Source organism: Equus caballus, chromosome X, assembly GCF_041296265.1.
Source record: "Equus caballus isolate H_3958 breed thoroughbred chromosome X, TB-T2T, whole genome shotgun sequence".
NCBI lineage: Eukaryota > Metazoa > Chordata > Mammalia > Perissodactyla > Equidae > Equus > Equus caballus.
In genome coordinates, this window is record NC_091715.1 from 25210927 (window position 1) to 25231102 (window position 20176).

Below are 20176 nucleotides of genomic sequence, written 5' to 3' on the forward strand. Positions count from 1 at the left end.
AGCTGAATCATTAGGGAACAACTCCTTAAAGGGAAGAAGCCCATGCAGGGTTTTATCTATGTCGTTATCTTCAGAGAAGAAAACTGTACCTCTGTTTAGAAGTGAAGATAAAGTTGACATAAGTTTCCTATGCTCCATTAACAAATGTGAAACGTTTTTCCTTGTAATAAAAAAATTATTATTGTACCCTGGCAGTGTGTCTCTCCAACACCAAAGAAAATAAGAATGTGACATTTCACATTCATTTTATGAAGGTAAGAAAGGAGTGGAGACACTGAGGGGTTTTTCCCACTCTTTCCTTTGACATTTAACCAAAAATATAAACAAAACTCAAGTACCTTTAAAGTCCAATGTAAGTTGTATGTGACCTATATATGTAATGAAATATTAATATTCTAAGGACCGTAGATATGAGCTATACTGGGGAGTTACGTTCCTTTCCTCTTTGGTACATGGGACTACTTTATCATAATTATACTTTTGGAGGCTTATAAAGGGAAATTTTTTTTTTAATTTTTGAGGATTTGTTTATGTGAGGAGAGAAGGATGATTTGGAAGGGAAGGAGTCTAAGGATGGATGGTCTTCCTCTGGGGTTGGGAGTCTCCTTGTAGATTTTCTTGACCTGTCTCTACGTTTATTCATGGGTCAAAGAAATACACCTCAAACAGCATTTGCAGTGGGGGAGAAGGTTCTTAAGTGCAAACAAAATTATTTTGAACGTTGAAGGTCCTTTGAAACTAATTTTTCATAACATTGAATCTTTCAGTAGTTTGAAAAGGGCTTCTTTTCAAGCTTTCTTTGTTCAGCGCATTGGCACTTCCAACTAAAACCAGACCTTGCTTCAGCAAATCAGCAATAACGTACATGCTTAAGGACAACCTTAGGCTCACATCTGACGTGGAAATGGCTGGGGAGCCCGTGACTTAATGACTTAAGTATGCTTGTCATTTCCTTTGGTCTATGCCACTTGGATTTTCATCTATGATCATAATTCTGCATTTATTACTAAGTTTTCATCCTTCTTTTTAAAAGCACAAGCTGAGAGAATCCTTGGCAATGTTCATCATTATGACAAAATCATATCCGAGGTGGATGTGACGCTGTGTACCATTAGTACAAGGGAGGGCTAAGGACCTGGGGTGGACAAAAAGACCTCTGCTTCTGTGAGTTTCATGGTAATATACCATAGGAGACCTCTTTGAAATACTAAGGACAGGAAATGAGTGCTGAAGAATTAAGGTCGGAAGGTGGAAAAGGAAGTTACCATATCTATCTGTCCACATGCACACGCACATACTACTTGCTTATATTTATGCCTTTAAAAATGAAAAAATGAAATTCAGCATCTATCTCCACACCCACACCCACCTACACACACTACTGGCTTATATTTCTACCTGTAGAAATGAAAAAATAAAATTCTGCATCTTTAGTTTCTTTTTTCCTGTGAGTTTAAACTACCATTATCTGGTAAAGATGGAATGAATGAAACACTGCCAGGAGGAACAGGATCCTGACAACTGCAGGGTTGATTAAATCTCTTTCTTCTATTACCGATGCAATTTTTTGCCAGATTGGGGAACATGAGGCATTGTTAATGGCAGCAAGTCGACTTTAGTGATGGTATGCCTTACGGGATAAATGAGAAGCAATAGAGACACTCATGAGCAATGATGTTAATATTTCTGACAGTTTAATCACACCATCCCGGAGCTCCAGGAAGTCAGTTAGTACTCAGGCACAGTTCAATCAAGTGACTGGCATTCCTCGCCCCGAATTATTTCAAAGATCAAATTATAAAGTATAAACCTAATGCTGTCACCCAAGTTCATCTTTACAGATAAACTATCATTCGTAAGTCTCAAATATAAATGTCCAGTCCAAGTAAAACTGGCTTATTTGTTTTAATAGAAAACTTTCACGGCAGTGATAAATGTATCCATTCAAACATTTTTTGAGCGCCTATTAAATCATAGGGAGAATATATAAAAGTAAAGTATCACCTTGCTTTATTCTTTTCACAAGATTTTCTCAGTAAAAGGTCCTTTGGGTTTAATCTTTTAAGAATCGAAATCAGATTTATTAGATATATGCATGAATACAGGTGAGTAACACACTGAAAAATCCTTAAAGCCCAATATTTTCTGTGTCAAACTAGACTGGAAAAGTTAAAACAGCTAAATGACACCTGAAATTAGAGTAACACCACTGGACTATTCAATATTGAGCCTGATTTTAAATGTCTAAAAGAAAGCCATAAAAATTTAAAAACAGTAAGATTAGTTCATTTATTCAAAGACTTCTCAGAAGCCAACTTTATGCCAGGCACTGTTCTGAGTGTTGGGGCTGTGTCAATAAACCACCAAAAAGCTCAGTCTATGTGGAACTCACCTTCTTATGGAGGCACACAGGCTACACAATATACACAAATAAATTATACCGCTATGTCCGGTGGTGATAAACATTCAGAAGAGAAGGTTAGTGAGGGGGCACTGGGAGAAACAGGAGGCTTAGAAGCCCTGATTGATGAGGTGCAGGTGAGCAAAAACTATAAGGATCTGAGGATGTGAATGAACCATGTAGATATTTGAAGGAAGAGCACAGCAGACAGAGGGAACAGCAAATGCAAAGACTTTCAGAGGGGAGTGTGATTGGCTTGCTCCAAGAACAGCAAGAAGAAGGTCAGTGTAGACAGAGTAGGGTGACCAAGTGTTGGGGGCGGGGGGGGGGGGGCGCGCTTCCCGGGCCCAGGAATGTGGACTTGGTCATGTAACCTGTTTCCCTGCTTTGGCCAGTGGAATGGTAGCAGATATGACATAAGTAGAGGCTTGTAATGTCTTTGGGTGCTTGGGCTTGCCCTCTTGTGCTTATGTGCCATAAGAAGCACATGGCCCAGACAGCCTGCTGATCCAAGGAGGAGGAGAGACATGTGGAACAGACTGATCCCAACCCACAACCTGAAGTCAAGCCTGGCTGAGTCTAGCAAAACTCCAGCCAACCAACAGATGCACGAACGAGAAACATGTAACCTGAGAATTTTGTGATTATTTCGTTACGTGGCACTAGTTGACTGATATATTCTGTTTTAAGGCATCAAACCAGCAAGAAAACCATATTAATGGGTCGTCTAATCATACACTGATACGTAGCTACGGTATAACAGGCAACCCAAAAATGTTCCTGACTCTTAACAACAATACCTGTGACCACAAGCCTCCTCCCACCAAAACGTCATTCATTCAATGAGAAAATATTTACTGAGTCCCAACTGTGCACACTAGAAACGTGGCCAGCCCTCATCCCTACTTCACTGATTCACTGCCTGCCCAAAAAGCATCTTGCTAATGGTCAAGGGATTTCAAACTTAGTTAATGACAATTCTTTAGCGTTAATGCTTCCATTGATTCTACTCCAAGGGGATTCCCAGAAACATGCATAAAAATCCTTTCTAGATTACTAGCTATTGCCTCCATGGCTTGTCTGAAGTTGGTCCAAAGAAATGACTGAAACATCTTAAAAATGAATGTTTCAAAATAAGGAAAGACACAAAGTTAAAATAGTGCTGTGATATAGCATGATATGGTAGACACTGCTGAAGTGAAGAAAAAGAAGTAAGAGGACTCAATTTAATCTGAGAAAAAAAGAAATGGGATGATTTGCTATGGGCAAGATATTCTTTAAAGTCTTCTGAAACTCACCATGATTCTAGGTTTTTTTGACGGGAAATCTCATCTGACTCACTTCCCTTTCCTCAATTCAAATGGTAATGGTCCTACTTGCTTAAAAAGTGACTTTAGCCAAAACCTATGTAGCCTTCTGCAGAAGAGATTCAAGGATCCTTATGCCTGTGGTTCTGCTTACACCTAAGCAAACTATGTTCTCTTTCTACAGAAGGGAGCTATGTACTAGAAAAGTATTTTCTTTTAAAAGAGCAGCTGTGTATAACCAACTATGCCCACCATTATTTTTCTTTGTATTACTCATTTAAATCACATAATATGTTTTTTAGCCAATTTCCAACTTGATGTATGATTACCTTATTACTTATGTCTTTTCCGCCTTTCTCCAGTTTTTCAGAAGAAAAAAAATGATTTATCCAGTACCTGATATTTAGCTTTGATTACTTTTTAAAATTATAATTTAAGGTAGATGGTTTCAATTTTACATACAAATGCTGCCAGTTTTTCAATATATTATGGTATACATTGATGATGCTGATTATCAGCTGGTCAGTGTTGAATGATGGTGAAAGATATTGAAATTAGTAGCTAATATTCTTTTTTATTTATTTTTATTAAGATATAATTGAAATACAACATTGTATTAGTTTTGGGTGTGTAACATAATGATTTAAAGTATGTCTATACTGCGAATTATCGCAATAGGTTTAGTTAACATTCATCACCAAACATAGCTACACATTTTTTTCTTGTGATGGTCACTTTTAAGATTTACTCTCCTAGCAACTGTCAAATATACAATACAGTATTGTTAACTACAGTCTCCATGCTGTACATTACATCCCCAGGACTTATTTATCGCATGACTGGAAGTTTGTACCTTTTGACCATCATCTTCACCCATTTTGCCCACCCCCCTCCACCTTTGGAAACCACTAATCTGTTCTCTTTATCTATATATTTGGTTTTTTTAGATTCCACATAAAAGTGAGATCATAGAGTATTTGCCTTTCTCTGTCTGACTTATTTCACTTAGCATAATACCCTCAAGGCCCATCCACGTTGTCACAAATGGCAGGCTTTGCTTCTCTTTTATGGCTGAATAATATTCCATTGTGCAGGTGCATCTTCTTTATCACACACTCACACACACCACAGTTTCTTTCTTCATTCATCCATCGATAGACACTTAGATTGATTCCATGTCTTGGCTATTGTGAATAATGCTGCGATGAACATGGGGCTGCAGATATCTTTTCAAGATAGTGATTTTGTTTCCTTTCAATAAATATTTAGAACTGGAATTACTGGATCACATGGTAGTTCTGTTTTTAATTTTCTGAGGAACCTCCATACCGTTTTCCATAGTGGCTGCCCAATTAACGTTCCTCCAACAGTGCACATGGGTTCCCGTTTCTCCATATCCTTGCCAACACTTGTTATGTCTTGTCTTTTTGATAACAGCCATTCTAACAGGTGTGAAGTGATATCTCACTGCGGTTTTGATTTGCATTTACCTGATGATTAGTGATGTTGAGCATCTTTTCATGTACCTGTTGGCCATCTGTATGTCTTCTTTGGAAAAATGTCTATTTGATCTTCTGCCCATTCTTTAATCAGAATTTTTTCTATTGAGTTGTACAAGTTCTTTATATTTTTTGGATATTAACTCCTTACCAGATAGATGATTTACAAATATTTTCTCCCATTCCATAGGTTGCCATTTTATTTTATTGATGGTTTCCTTTGCCGTACAGAGCTTTTTATTTGATGTAGTCACATTTATTTATTTTTGCTTCTCTTGTCTTTCCTTTTGGTGTCAACTTCAAAAAATCATTGCCAAGACCAATGTCAAGGAGCTTACTGCCTATGTTTTCTTCTAGGGGATTTTTGGTTTCAGATCTTATGTTCAAGTCTTTAATCCATTTTGCTTTGATTTTTGTGTATGGTGTAAGACAGTGGTCCAGTCTCATTCTTTTGCAGGTGGATATCCAGTTTTCCCAACACCATTTATCAAAGACACTATCCCTTTCCCACGGAATATTCTTGGCTCCTTTGTCATAAGTTAATTGACCATATATGTGTGGGTTTGTTTCTGGGCTCTCTATTCTGCTCCCTTGATCTATCTGTCCATCCTTATGCCAATACCACATTGTTTAGACCACTATGACTTTGTAACGTAGTTTGAAATCAGGGAGCATCTTACCACTAGCTTTGTTCTTCTTTCTCAAGATTGCTTTGGCTATTTGGGTTCTTTTGTGGTTCCACACAAATTTTAGGATTATTTATTCTCTTTCTGTGAAAAGTGCCATTGGAATTTTGACAAGGATTGCATCAACTCTGTCGATTGTCTTAAGCAGTATGGACATTTTAACGATATTAATTCTTCCAATCCATGAGCACAAAATGTCTTTCCATTTATTTGTATCTTCTTCAATTTCTTCCATCAGTGTACAGTGTCTTTCACCACCTTAGTTACATTTATTCCTAGGCATTTTACTTTTTGATACAATTGTAAATGGGATTATTTTATTAAACTCTCTTTTAGATAGTTCATTATTAGTGTATAGAAACACAAGGTTTTTGTATATTGATTTTGTACCCTCCAACTTTACTGAATTCATTGAGTTCTAACTGCTTTTTGGTGGAGTCTTTGAAGTTTTCTTTATATAAGATCATGTCATCTGCAAATAGTAACAGCATTACTTCCTCCTTTCTGATTTGGATGCCTTTTATGTCTTTTTCTTGCCTGATTGCTCTGGCTAGGACTTCCAGTACTATGTTGAATAAAAGGAGCAAGAGTGGGCATCCTTGTCTTGTTCCTGATCTGAGAGGAAAAGCTTTCAATTTTTCACTGTTGAGTATGATGTCAGCTGTGAGCTTGTTATAGATGGCCTCTATTATGTTGACGTATGCTCCCTCTATGTCCACTTTGTTGAGAGTTTGTATAATATATGGATGCTGAATTTTGTCAAATGCTGTTTCTTCATCTATTGAGATGATCACATGATTTTTATCCTTCATTGTGTTAATGTGGTATGTCATATTGATTGATCTGTGGATGTTGAACCATCCTTGCATCCCTGGAATACATCCCCACTTGATCATGGTGTGTGATCCTTTTAATCTATGGTTGAATTTGGTTTGTAATATTTCTTGAGGATTTTTACATCTATGTCCATCAGATATTGGCCTGTAATTTTGTTTTCTTGTGGTGCCCTTGTCTGGTTTTGGTATCAGAGTAATGCTGGCCTCGTAAAACTAGTTTACAAATATTCCCTCCTCTTATTTTTTTTGGAAGAGTTTGAAAAGGATTGGTATTAATTTTTCTTTAAATGTCTGGCAGAATTCACCAGTAAAGCCATCTGGTCCTGGACTTTTTTTTTGCTGGGAGGTTTCTGATTACTGCTTCAGTCTCCTTACTAGTAATTGATCTGTTCAGGCTTTCTATTTCTTCATGATTCAGTCTAGGTAGGTTGTATGTTTCTAGGAATTCATCCATTTCTTCTAGGTTGTCCAGTTGGTTGGCATATAATTGTTCATAGTAGTCTCTTATGATCCTTTGTATTTCTGTGGGATCCACTGTAACATCTCCTCTTTCATTTCTGATTTTATTCATCGGAGTCTTCTTGTTTTCTTGTGAGTCTAGCTAACAGTTTATTTATCTTTTCAAAAACATAGCTCTTAGTTTCATTGATCTTTTTTATTGTCTTTTTTTGACTTTATTTCTGCTCTGATCTTTTTGCAAAATTTTTTTTTGAGAAAGATTAGCCCTGAGCTAACACCCACTGCCAATTCTCCTCTTTTTGCTGAGGAAGACTGGCCCTGAGCTAACATCCGTGCCCATCTTCCTCTACTTTATATGTGGGACGTCTAACACAGCATGGCTTGCCAAGCGGTGCCATGTCCGCACCTGGGATCCAAACCGGCGAACCCTGGGCCGCCGAAGCGGAACATGTGCACTTACCCACTGCACCACTGGGCCAGCCCCTGCTCTGATCTTTATTTCCTTCCTTCCACTAACTTTGGGCTTTGTTTGTTCTTCTTTTACTACTTGCTTGATGTATAAAGTTGTTTGAGATTTCTCTTGTTTCTTAATGGAGGCATTTATCACTAGAAACGTCCCTCTTAGAACTGCTTTTGCTGCATCCTATAAATTTTGGTATATTGTGTTTCCATTTCATTTGTCCCAGGTATTTTTTCATTCTCCTTTGACACATTAGTTGTTCAGTAGCATGTTGTTTAATCTCCCTATATTTGTGAATTTTCCAGTTTTCTTGTAACTTCTAGTTTCTTACCATTGTGGGCAGAAAAGATGCTTGACATGATTTCTGTCTTCTTAAATTTATTAAGACTTGTTTTGTGGCCTAAAATATGATCAATCCTGGAGAATGTTCCATGTGAGCTTGAGAAAAATGTGTATTCTATTGCTTTTGCATGGAATGTTGTCTATATATCTGTTAAGTCCATCTAGTCCAACATGTTGTTTAAGTCCAATGTTTCCTTATTGATTTTCTGTCTGGATGATCTATCCATTGATGAAAGTAGGCTATTAAAATCCCCTACTATTTCTGTATTGCTGTCCACTTCTCCCTTTAGGTCGATTAATATTTTCTTTATTTAGGTGCTCCTATGTTGGGTGCATATATATTTACAAATGTTATATCCTCTTGTTGGATAGACCCCCTTATCATCATGTAATGCCCTCCTTTGTCTCTTAATACAGTCTTTCTTTGTTTTAAAGTCTATTTTGTGTGATATAGGTATAGCTACCCCAGCTTTCTTCTGGTTCCACTTGCATGGAATATCTTTTTCCATGCCTTCACTTTTAGTCTGTGTGAGTCCTTATATCTGAAGTGAGTGAGTCTCTCGTAGGCAGCATGGATGAGTCTTGTTATTTTATCCATTCAGCTGCTCTATGTATTTTGACTGAGAATTTAGTCCATTTACATTTAATTTTTCATAGGTATGTACTTAGTGCCATTTTAAAAATTGTATTATGGCTGTTTTGTAGTTCCTCTCCCCCTTTCTTCTTCTCTTGCTCTCCCCCTTTGTGATTTGTTGATTTTCTATAGTTGTACGCTTAGATTCCTTTCTCTTTTGTGTATCTATAGGTTTTTTCCTTTGTGGTTACCATGAGGCTTACATAAAACATTATTTATAACAGTCTATTTTAAGTTGATAACAACTAAGTTTGAATACATCCTAAAGCTCTACATTTTCACGCTTCCCTCCACACGTGTTGTTTTTGATGTCAGTTTACTTTTTATCCTGTGTATCCCTTAACTAATTATTGTAGTTATTGTTATTTTTACCACTTCTGTCTTTTAACCTTCATACTAGATACATAAGTGATTAACCCACTACCACTACATTAGATTATTCTGAACTTAACTATATATTTACTCCTCAGGGAGAAACTGGGAGTTCCCACTGGTTGTGTGTCACCATGCCAGGGGTGGGCTTTACACGGAGATTGTGGCTCAGCCTCTCCTACCTGTTTCGATGTGGGTTTTTTTCTCATTTGCTCAACATGTAGGAGTCGCTCAGCTAGTTCCTGAGTTTCTTTCAGAGGGGATTGTTCTGTGTGTAGGTGTAGATTTGGTGTGTCTGTGGGAGGAGGTGAGTTCAGGACCCTCTTACGTTGCCGTCTTGAACCAGAACCTCCAGCTAAATTTCTTAAGGGTGTGGATTGTTCCATATCTACTCAAGATGTATTGTCCTTGATTTCTAAAACAGTCATTCAATTTACTGAATGTTTGTTGCATGGAAGGTACTCAAATGGGAAAGAAAATGAGCAAGACTTAAGCTCCTGCAGGGCAAGGACTAAGTTCTATGGAGTTCTAGGGAGAAGAAAAAAATGCTAATAGCTATAAAAATGAAATAAATTACAAGCTATAATGCATGATTAAGCTGTATAATGCATGATGAAGTTCCCTAAAAGACGAACTGAGTGAAAAGAAGGGCCAATATATTTCCGGTTAAGAAAATACTATGCACAGGGCCAGAGATGACTGACAACATCGATTAGCGAAGCAGCATGATATGTGTGGATGAGCACCAGGTCTGCGAATGGAGGCAGGGGCATCATGTCTGAAGGCAGTAAAAAATTGGGCTGGAGAGGAAGGTGGAGTTTGAATACCAGGATAAAAAGAATGGAATTTATTCTGTAGGCAAACATGCTTAAATAAAGAATAATACACAATGTGAATGTTAGGAGAGTAACTGGAAATATCTGGAAGATGGCTTGGAAAGGGAGAGAGACCAAACATCTTGTCTATTCAGCTGATCACATGATGAGGGCTAAAATTTGGGCAGAAGCAGCTAAACTGAAAAGTTTTGCTCTTTTTATGAGAAGCCTTGATGACTGGATTGGTGGTGGTGGGGCTTAGCTCAGAAAGGTAGATAAAGAGTTGGTTTTGGAGGTGATGGATATGTTTAGTCCCTTGGTTGTGGTGATGGTATCATGGGTGTATGCATGTGTCCAAACTCATCAAGATGTATACATTAAATGTGTGGTTTTTTTGTGTAGCAATTACACTTCAGTGAAGCTAAAAAACTTAAAAGGTAGGTAGGCAAAGGAAGAAAGTGGAAAATGACTATCATCGTACAGTTTGGAAAAGTGGAACAGACGTTCTAGAGGCTGATCATGATTTCAGGTTGGGTTATATTTTTATCCATGATTTTACCCAAAAGACACTCAGGAGAGAGGTCTGGGCTGGTAATCTGGCGGAAAATATTTAACTTGAGTCCAACCATGAGTAAACAAGCAGGCAAATCCAAATTGAGGAGCATTCTACAAAACAACTGGCCTGACCTCTTTTAAAATGTCAGCCTCATGAAAAATGGAAAACGGCTAGGGAGGTGTTCTAGATTAAAGGAGACCAAAGAGACGTGACAACTAAATGCACAGCATGACCCTTCCTTGGATCTTGAGTAAAAAGATAAAAAGCTATAATGGATATTATTGGCAGAATTGGGGATATTAGCTAACAGTATGGATGAAACAATCACTAATTGGGTCAGTGAAATAAAAACCAACAAACTATACACACGCACAAATTAATGTTACCATAAATAAATAAAGCAAATGTGGCAAAGTGTTGAATTAATTGCAATTCTGCCATAAGTTTGAAATTGTCCTAAATAAGAAGCTAAGGAACCTTGTAACATTTTAAATTAAACGTACAAAGAAAATATAAAATGTCTTTTAAAAAAGAGTGATTGGATAGACATTAAGGAGTGACTAGAGGTAAGTTGTTAAGAAGTCTCCTGTGTGTACAGCTCATGAAAGCCAAAAGAGGATAAACTTGTTAATTTCTATTTCTTTGTCATTTCCAATAGAATGTAAGCTTCGTTAGGACACTGTCTCAGTAAGAAAATGTATAGAACCCACATACGGCACCCAGAGACTTAGCAGCGCTAAGTATTTCATGATTTGAGGAAGCGCTGCAACTCATTTGAACAGATCACATAGTATGACTTCACCCATAATTTACTTTAAAAAGTCACTGTATATTTAAAGAATGCGACTCTCTATCCAGAATATGGATCAGTAAATCCCAGCCTTATCGCACCTCAGGCCTTCAAAGTACGAGGCTCACACTGCATCTATCTAAATACTTGTGTGCATCCTTCAAGAATGCAGTTGGCTTATATGGCTGAAAAAGAAAATCACCTTTGAATTCAGTCCTTCCTTTCAGAGAACAAACCTAACAACTGAGCCTATCCGTTTTATATTCGCAGGTTCTCTCTTAGTCTAACTCAGCCGCTGGAGAAAGCACTTCTGTCCTTGTGTTCAGTTCTGCCACAATCCTCTCTACTCCACAAATCAGTCTGCTGGGTGCCTTAATTTGGGTGGTTTCACGGGCACAGTGCCTCTTTGCCAATGTTGACAGGCCTAAATAATTAATGCTTCTAAGCACCCAGGGCTCTGAACCTCACCGCTAAAATATGGGACTGTTTCACATGCCTTGCTGCCTTCAAAAAAGGGGCAAATCCTGCAGTAGGAAATAACAGAGGTGCTAAAACTCAGTTGTTTTTGGAATTGATAGACTTTACAAAGGCGTGTGATATTTTTTCATGTGCTGAGCCATCATTTGCAGTCCCTAGAGTCCGTGAGCTATATTCTGATCTCATGCAGAGAAAGAGAATCTGATGCAGAGATCGCCCTCAATCACTGAGGTGTGGTAAAGCCAGGAAAACAACATCGAACATTTTCTCTTCCTTCCCAAAAGAACTGAAACCTGGCTTTCCTACGAGGTTTGACTTCTCTGGAGGAGGATATGCCTCTGCCCACTGTGTGAGGTTCCTGAAGTTCATCAGATTTGCTAGCACTCTCCTCCTCGGTGCCCTCATCCACCTTCCTCAGTATCTTTCTCCATTCATAAGGACCTCACCACCATGCGCAGGAGCCCAACAACCCTGGCCTTACCAACCCCATGAACTGCACCCCTCACCCATCTCCCGCAGCTCACTGGGAGGCTACTTCTGTTTTCCCTGACCACGGTCCCCTAATCTCCCGCCATAAAACCCACTCACACCCTTGACCCTTCCTTTTTGTCCCATCAATTTTGGTTAGGAACTTGACCTCTCTTTCTTCTACTCTCTCAAATAAATGCCTCAACACACCATGATACCAGGCAAGAGAGCTTTAAGTGTGGGGAATCATGGAGTCACAGGTCTCTTCCTTCCTGCGAGGTAAAATCAAGAGGGTCAAGTATAACCGGTTTAGGACCCAGGGAAAAGGAAGTCTAGTGCATGGGGCCAACTCATGCTGGACCTTAAGAGAGAAAAAGCCGAGTATTTTGTCCTTCCTAAAACCCCCTATTGTCTAGCCTAGCACAGCAGGAAAAACCAATAAGCAGATGGTCGGCAACCCTTGTCATGGCCATTTTAACAATGAATTCATTACCACTACAAAATGCCTTATTAGTTTTGACCTTCTTTTAGCATTTATGCCTTGTGAACTCCAGTTTTCTTAGACCCCAGTTCTAGGCAGAGAACACTAGACCATGTGGGCCATTTCCTCAACAAATTCATCTTCTTCCTAAGCCTTCAAAGTACATTCACTTTCCTCAAGCCTCCATCATTTTCAAAATTACCTGTCTTTTATTTCACTGAAAAGACAGAAATTCTCCAATTTCCCTTCTCTTGGCTGAAAATGCTTTCTCAGAAGTGGCTAATGCATTTACAGTGATCCAATGAACTGTAATTCATTTTCACTTCCAGTGAGTCCTTTTCAGCATTTGACCTCTTTGCCCACCTCTTCCTTGAACCTATCCCTGCCCTCTACACTGTCACTACCCCGTCACCCAAATGGGAAGATGGCAGGCACAGTATCCAAGCACGTTTGTTATATATTTCTCATCTCCTATGCTTCAGCTGTCAATTCTGTGGAGCTCACTCTCAAATCTCTCCAGCCTGGCCTTTTACACCAGTTATAGAACTGTCTTTTAACTTCTTTCCAGACATGACTTAAGACTTGCCAGTTCCTCAAAGGCAACATGTCCACAGTCAAAAGGATCACTATCTTCTTCCAACCAAATCCTCTCCCCTCATTTCCTTTCCTCACAGTTTCTAGTCAGTCAGTCCTCAGGTCCTGGGTACTCTATTTTCAAAGAATAGTCTCACAGCCATCTCTTCCCAAGCCATCACTCACACCTCTCAGGCCCAGGCCCTCAGAGCTCGCATAACTAAACCTTTGCAATTGCCTCCAAACTGATCTTTCCATCTATAAAGTTGTACTTTGGGCCAGATACAGCTGCCAGAATACATCTTTTTAGAAATTTCTTTATAGATATGTCTTACGTGGTATGTGATTTTCAATGGCTCCCTGACACTGACCAAAATGAGTCAAACACCTCCACCCAACATTCATGTCACTATAATGTGACACCAACCTTCCTCTGCAGCCTTATTTCGCCCCAACCTCCTGCTTGGACCCTATCTTTCCACTAACTGGACTAGTGGCTCTTTCCCACCCTTGGCCCAAGCGCCTCATCTCTACATTTTCATTTACACCATTCCTTCTCCAACGTAGGCTTGGTTCCTGCTCCATCTTTCAGAACCCTTCACAAACATCAATTCGTCATGAGGCCTTCTCTGGTGTCCAGAATGAATGAAACTTTAATACCACACTGCCTTGTTATGAATGACTGAATGGTGGCCCTTTGAGGGCTAGGACTATGCCAGTCATCTTTGTACCTCTAAGGCATTTACGACAATGCCTCGTCCAGAACTGATACTAGATAATTTAGCTGATGATTTGAACCTCTGAGCAAACATTTCACCATTTCCAGACCTTAAGAGATAACTATTAGCTATTAGATAATTAGCTATTTAATCAAGAATAGCTAAGACAGATACTTACCCATGGATTCTGAAGTTTGGCTGCCAACCACGCGGAGCAGCATAGGCTGACTGCTGTCTGACCTCTGTAGAGAGGTAGAAGGCGAGGACACCGTTGTGCCATTCACCTTGGCCTCTGCCTGGGGCTAAAGCATCGAAAAGAAAACAATTAGTTTTCATAACAAACAAATATTTAAATATAAGAATATTAGAGATACTCAGGACTCAGAAATTATGGCTTTTCCTACTTAGAAACCTTCCCAAGATTGTTGAATTTGGGAAATTTTACTATTGATAAGATGCATGTATCTGAATCTGAATAAGATCTTTGTATCTGAATTGTGCTCCCTGATAAGTTTGAAAAACATTCCAGCTACAGTGGAACAAGATATATAAAATCTCGTTAGACTAAGTAACTGAAAGATTTAGAAGGTCACATAAGAACGGTTAAACCGTGTGAGACCACAAAAATATAAGGGAGAATTCAAATTTTTGTGAAGTATTAAGTAACAAGATGGAGAGAACATACGTCTCAAAATTAAAAATGCCCAGAAAGCTAGAACCACGTGTAGGTACGCCCTGCTATAATGCAGTATCTTGCTAGGTTTTCAATGGAGGCTTAAAAAATTGTTTTAGGGATGAAAAGAAGAAAAAAAAACTGCAGGTAGGTACACCAGAAAATACTACTAATGCAAAAAAAGAGTTCCATTTCGAGAGGTAAAATTGTCACTTTTAGAGAGCTAGTGGAAATTTTTCCAAGATGACTTTCAAATTGGTCAAAAAGGAAACATTTTTGTAGGAGACAATCTTGAACAAATACAAAAAGATAGTTTTCCTCCTCTTCTGACATCCGTTGATATCTAGCACTTTACCAGACACATACTAAGTACTCCGCCAACTGATGCTTGTTGCACTTCTAAAAAGGACTTGGAATTCTGTTCTTTGGTTTTGTTAAAGAGGAGAAAATGAATTTTTGTAAAAATCCCATGTTAGAGAGATGGTGGCCTCACTTGCTCCAGCAGCTGCCTTAGCCTATGTAACTGGGACTCCAGCTGCTTGTTGTGGTCTTCCAGGATTTGCATCCTGGCTTCCAGGCGGCCTTTGTGTTGACGCAGTAGCTTGGCCTCAGCAATGAGCTCAGCATCCCGGGGACTCTGGGGAGAGGTGGGCATCATTTCAGGAGGGGATGGCAGTGGGGACAGGCCTTTATGGTCATGCTGCTGCTTTAGACGATCATATTCTGCTTGCAGATTCCTGTTGGCATCAAAGAAGTAAAAAAAAAAAGAAAAGAAAAGAAAAAAGAAAGTTGAATATCATCACCAGATTTCATGTAAAATGGCAGAGAGATGCACATGACCACCACCAAACACAATAGCAAGCAAAAGAGAGGCACTTCATGAATGGTTTTTATGATTATGACCTTAGCAATGCTAAGAAAACAAAATAAAATTTGAAGCGTCTGCCCGGTGTGTGAGGGGAGATGCTTTTCAACCTTTTGTTTTATCCTAAAAGCCTTATGAGTGCTGTGTTCAGAGAAGTAAGCAGCAAAGAACTGAATCTTTTCTAAGCGTTTCTTTCTAATGTCAGGAAATCACAATTTTTAGACCTCTAGCAACACTTAGGTTTGCTTTAAAAAATCACCAAATATTTTCAAGAGCAATGTATAAGAACATAGGAAGAGTGTACCCGTGAACTCACTGCTTTCATCAATTTAACACCGTGAACACTGCTTTCATCAATTTAACATTTGCCATAGTCAACATTTTTTTGAATAAATAAAATATGACAGTTAGGGCTCAATTCCCCTACCTAACCCCCCTCAATACCATATCAGTTCCTCCTCACCATCGCCCCCAAGGAGATAACGCCATCTTGAATTCCATGTCCCTCATTACCATGAAGGTACCCACCAATAAATATTAGGGTGAACTTAATAAAGATGCTGATAGTTGACTGTTTTTTACCTACAAAGATTCAATCTAATAGCATTATTTTGCACGTTCCGAAGTTTTACATTTAAGAACTTTGTTTAAGAAGGTACATACCATTCTAAGAGTTGCTCTTTACCTTCAACACCGTTTGAGATTTAGCCATGTTGATACACAATAGTTCATGATTTTAGCTGCTGTAAGGTATTGTTCTATTGTTTGAATATGCCAACAACATTCTCCTGTCAATGGACGTTTAAGTTGTTTGCAACTTTGCACTAGTACAAACAGTGACGCAATGAGCTTCCTTCTACCTGTCTCCTTGGATACCTGCTTAAGAGATTCTTTACAGAATAAATCTAGATGTGGAATCGTTGGGTACTAGCAACATCTTCAACATTGCTACGTATCACCATATTGCTCTCCTAAATGGTCTTACACCAGTTTACTCTCCCACCAGTAGTGAACGAGGTTTTCCATTTGGCCACATCTTCATCAGAGACTAAGTGTTATTGAACACTTACGTTTTGGCCGATCTGATGTGTCCACTTTAATTAGCACATCCCTGATTACTGGTGAGATTGAACTTCTTTTGTGTTAATTTACCCCTTTCCCCTCTGGATTGTCTTCTTCTTATTACTTTAAAGTTCTGGATAGATTATTCTTTGTCAATTATGTGCACAGCAAATATTATCTCCTACCCATATCTTAGTGTAGCTTATCTTTAACTCTGTTCATGGCATCTTGTACAAAAATGTTTAATTTCAACATAGTCCTCCATGTTTTCTGCTTTTTATCAGCGTATGATCTAATTTTACCCCCCCCCCCATAAATAACTTAATAAGCCCATTCCTTCACTGTATAGTCCCTCTTTTCCCCACGGATTTCTATGGTACCTCTACCATAAATACTTCGTGGACTTGAGTCCATAAATACTCAAGTGTGCTTCTGAGCTCTCTGTTCTATTCCATTGGTTTACCTGTATGTCTCTGTGCAGATTCTACTGTGGCTTTAAATAAATTAGTGTCTGATAGGCCCTCTCACTCCCCCTTTGTTCTGGCTTTTCTGACTCCTTTGATCTCCCCTGTGATTTCGGTGTCAAATCTTTACATATTAGGAAAATCCTTGTTGAAATTTTGCGTTTGAATCACATTGACTTTATAGATTAAATCGGGAAGGACTTCACGTTACTAAGCCTTTACACCCAGAAATGTGGTAAAGCTCTTCACTTATTCTAGTCTCATTTTGTGTCCATTAATAATGTTTTGTAATTTACTGTGTTTTTTCCTCTAGCTTTTCAGGTTGAATGCTTGCTTAAATCATTTATTTTTATGTTTTTCTCACAAATACATTCAGGCTTCTAGATTTCCTTCTTGCTTTAGAATTGCTGAGACTGCAATTCCAATTGAGGATATTGGATACCCAGTGACTGATTAGAACTCTTGATATCTTTCTTCTAGTTATGATAAATATCAAAATAAGATGACAGATTTCTCTTGTTCACAGATGTTATTTCATCAGGTGAGAGAACTCCCTATGCACGGATGTGGGAGATGTCTATGAGAGAAGACACGCGATGCAAGTGGTGAGTACGCAAGACGAGTTTTCCCATTGTCCAGTTTGAGAAAGATGACCTCATGACCAGGTTTCCCAGTAGGGAGATATTTCCTGTTGTTCCATACCTGGAATGAATGTTGCACGGGGGATGGCATACCTTCCAAAATGCGCAGTTTCCAAATGCCAGATCTCCGAATAAAAGCCAATCTATTCTTTTTTTTTTTTTTAAAGCTCTCCCCTATACCTAATGTTACAAGTTTTCTAGGAATTTGTTTAAAGTCGTGCAGGAAATCAGCACATGATCTTTTTCATCTACAGGAATATAATCTCCTATCTATCTGTCATTAATCTTCAAGGATAGTTGTGTGTACAGTTTGTTTCATAGCAATCTACTTTGACAAAGCAGTAAGAAGAAGAGATTTATCAAAATAAGTTTACCCTCAGCCAGGTTCTGAAGATCTGTCCTCTGGCTGTGCACCAGTGGTACGTAATTGTCCACATTAATTAAGTCTAATTTCTGATCACTTAACTGACAATCAGCCAAATGTTTCTGTGAACTTAAGCAGCATCCAATGGTCACAAGGTTTCATTTGATAACAACAATTATCTTCATATTCACTAAAAGAAATTCACTTTCATTGAAATGTCCCAATTAACACCTTTTTATGTAGATTCTTATTCATGATTCTTCTTTCTACCAGATTGGGTCATCCACGATGTTCCTTTTGAAAACATTCTTAGACATGGACTTTTAGGATAGTACAACAAACAATTACTGTCTTCCCACCTACTTTTCGCAAAGTTACTGACAGGAGACTACTTTTTCTAGAGAGGTCTTCCTTGGTATCTTGATCCTCTGGGTCTAGCTGTCCACAGAGCTCTCCTTTCATGAGTTATTTAGTTACAGGTGCCTTTGTTCAGAAAACATGGTTTGGTATATCCCACACATTACATTTCTGTTTTTATCAGCCAGGGCCTCTCGAAGCTGAGCTGTAAAGAATACCAATTGCTCTATGCAGGCCTTTCTTGCTTTCCCAGATGTTTGAAACTTCTCTCAGGAGACCATTTCCCTTGAAGACTCACATCCTTCTTCAGTTCTGGAAGATTCTCAGCTACTGTAGGTTCAAATATTGCTTCCTTCTTCTGAAACTCCTCCTAGGTATATTCTAGAACCTCGTGGTCAATTCTCCATCCCTCATTTATATTTCCTATCTTTTCCTCTTAGTGCTGTGTATAGGAAAGTCCTCACAATTATCTTTGAATTCCCTTATCTTCTCTGACTGGGTCCAGTCTAGAATTTATCCTGCCTATTGAGTTTAGTAACTTCAATGATGATACTTTTTATTTCCAAAGATGTCTTTTTCAGATCTATCTGGTCTTTACCTGTTGCTTAGTTTCTTGTTACGTTAATAAATGGTATTTCCTTACTTATATCTTTGAGCATCCTAAGTGTACTTACAAACAATCTTTTGATGGTCAATTTGGAGGAGCTATCGCAAGTCTTTGTGTTTTGGAATTTTTGAAAGGGATAGGGTGTATGTTTTCTGTTATATTTTGTGTGTGTGTCTTTTCCTTTATACCTTCTGAACTCACCTCTCTGTCAAGTGGTTTTCTGGCTGCTCCCACCTAGGGAGTGGGGCTTCTGGTCTAGAGCTTGATCTTATATTGGCAGTTTACATTGAGCGACCCTACACTGAGTGATACGAATGCAATTATTGCTAATTTCATCACCAGGCGGCACAGTTCAGGTCCTGGTTTCAAGGTTGTGCTGCTCTCCTTCCCAAAGGTACTCCTCGCCTCTTCCCAAGGCTCTATGCGTTAGGTCCATGGCGGCATATAAGCTGTAGTCCCCTGCGGCACCTGAATTGCTCTTTTTTCCCTTCAAATCTCAGTGCGTATGTGTCTCTCCAGGTGCGTTTTTGCAGGGCCCTGGTTTAAGATGCTTGGCTCTGGGCCTCCACCTTGAGAATTTTGATTCCTGTTACTACAGCAGGAGGTGAAAGCCCACTAACTTAGCCCACACACTGCTCACCAGGCCCTGCCTTTTTTTTTTTTTTTTTTCCATTTCTGATCCACTGAGCTGTTCATCTTGTTTTAAAGCCCAGGTATGTCTTTTTCACTCTATTATCTACCACTGGATAAATGGGAGACGCAGAGGAAGGTGCCTAAGGCCAGAACGAATGTTATCTTAATCAGAAGCCTACCAGGACATGTTGATTTCGTAGATGTATGGGCAAGGTTCCCTCAGCACTCATTCAAACCTAAATTCACCAGGAGAGGATTAAATGAGCCAAACAAGTGCCTTTCTCCTAAACAAATACATGACATACGTAACCCTTCTATTAAAGCTCAATAACAAACTTGATTTTAAGGGTCTAGTTTTTCTTCCTGAAGCTCTGAGGCAGGACAAGCTGTCATGCCAAAGGTTCGAAAAGCCAGAAATAGCTCAAAAGAGGCATCCTGGCCGGAAACCAAGCTCTTTCTTTTTTATCAAGTAAAATTGATGTTCAAGGGGTTGAATGAGAGAGAACTTTTACTAAATGTTTCTAAATAAATGTGGTCATGGTTATAGAGCTGTGTCATGACATGTTTTTGTTAGGAGTTGGGACATGAAGCCATTTAGCCCTTATAAATTAAGTCATTTTCTTATATTTAAAATA

At 38.8% G+C, this 20176-nt stretch overlaps 1 protein-coding gene across 16 annotated transcripts in view; it reads right to left on the reverse strand.

Annotated features, from left to right (window-relative positions):
• Window positions 1-20176, reverse strand: part of DMD (dystrophin) — a 2262230-nt gene that overhangs the window by 16193 nt on the left and 2225861 nt on the right. For all 16 annotated transcript variants that reach the window (XM_023633802.2, XM_070257261.1, XM_070257256.1 and 13 more), the window contains 2 exons: window positions 15042-15285; window positions 14054-14177 (listed from right to left, as the gene is read on the reverse strand). In XM_023633802.2, coding sequence (XP_023489570.2) covers window positions 14054-14177; window positions 15042-15285 — 368 coding nt within the window. The remainder of the gene's footprint in view (window positions 1-14053; window positions 14178-15041; window positions 15286-20176) is intronic.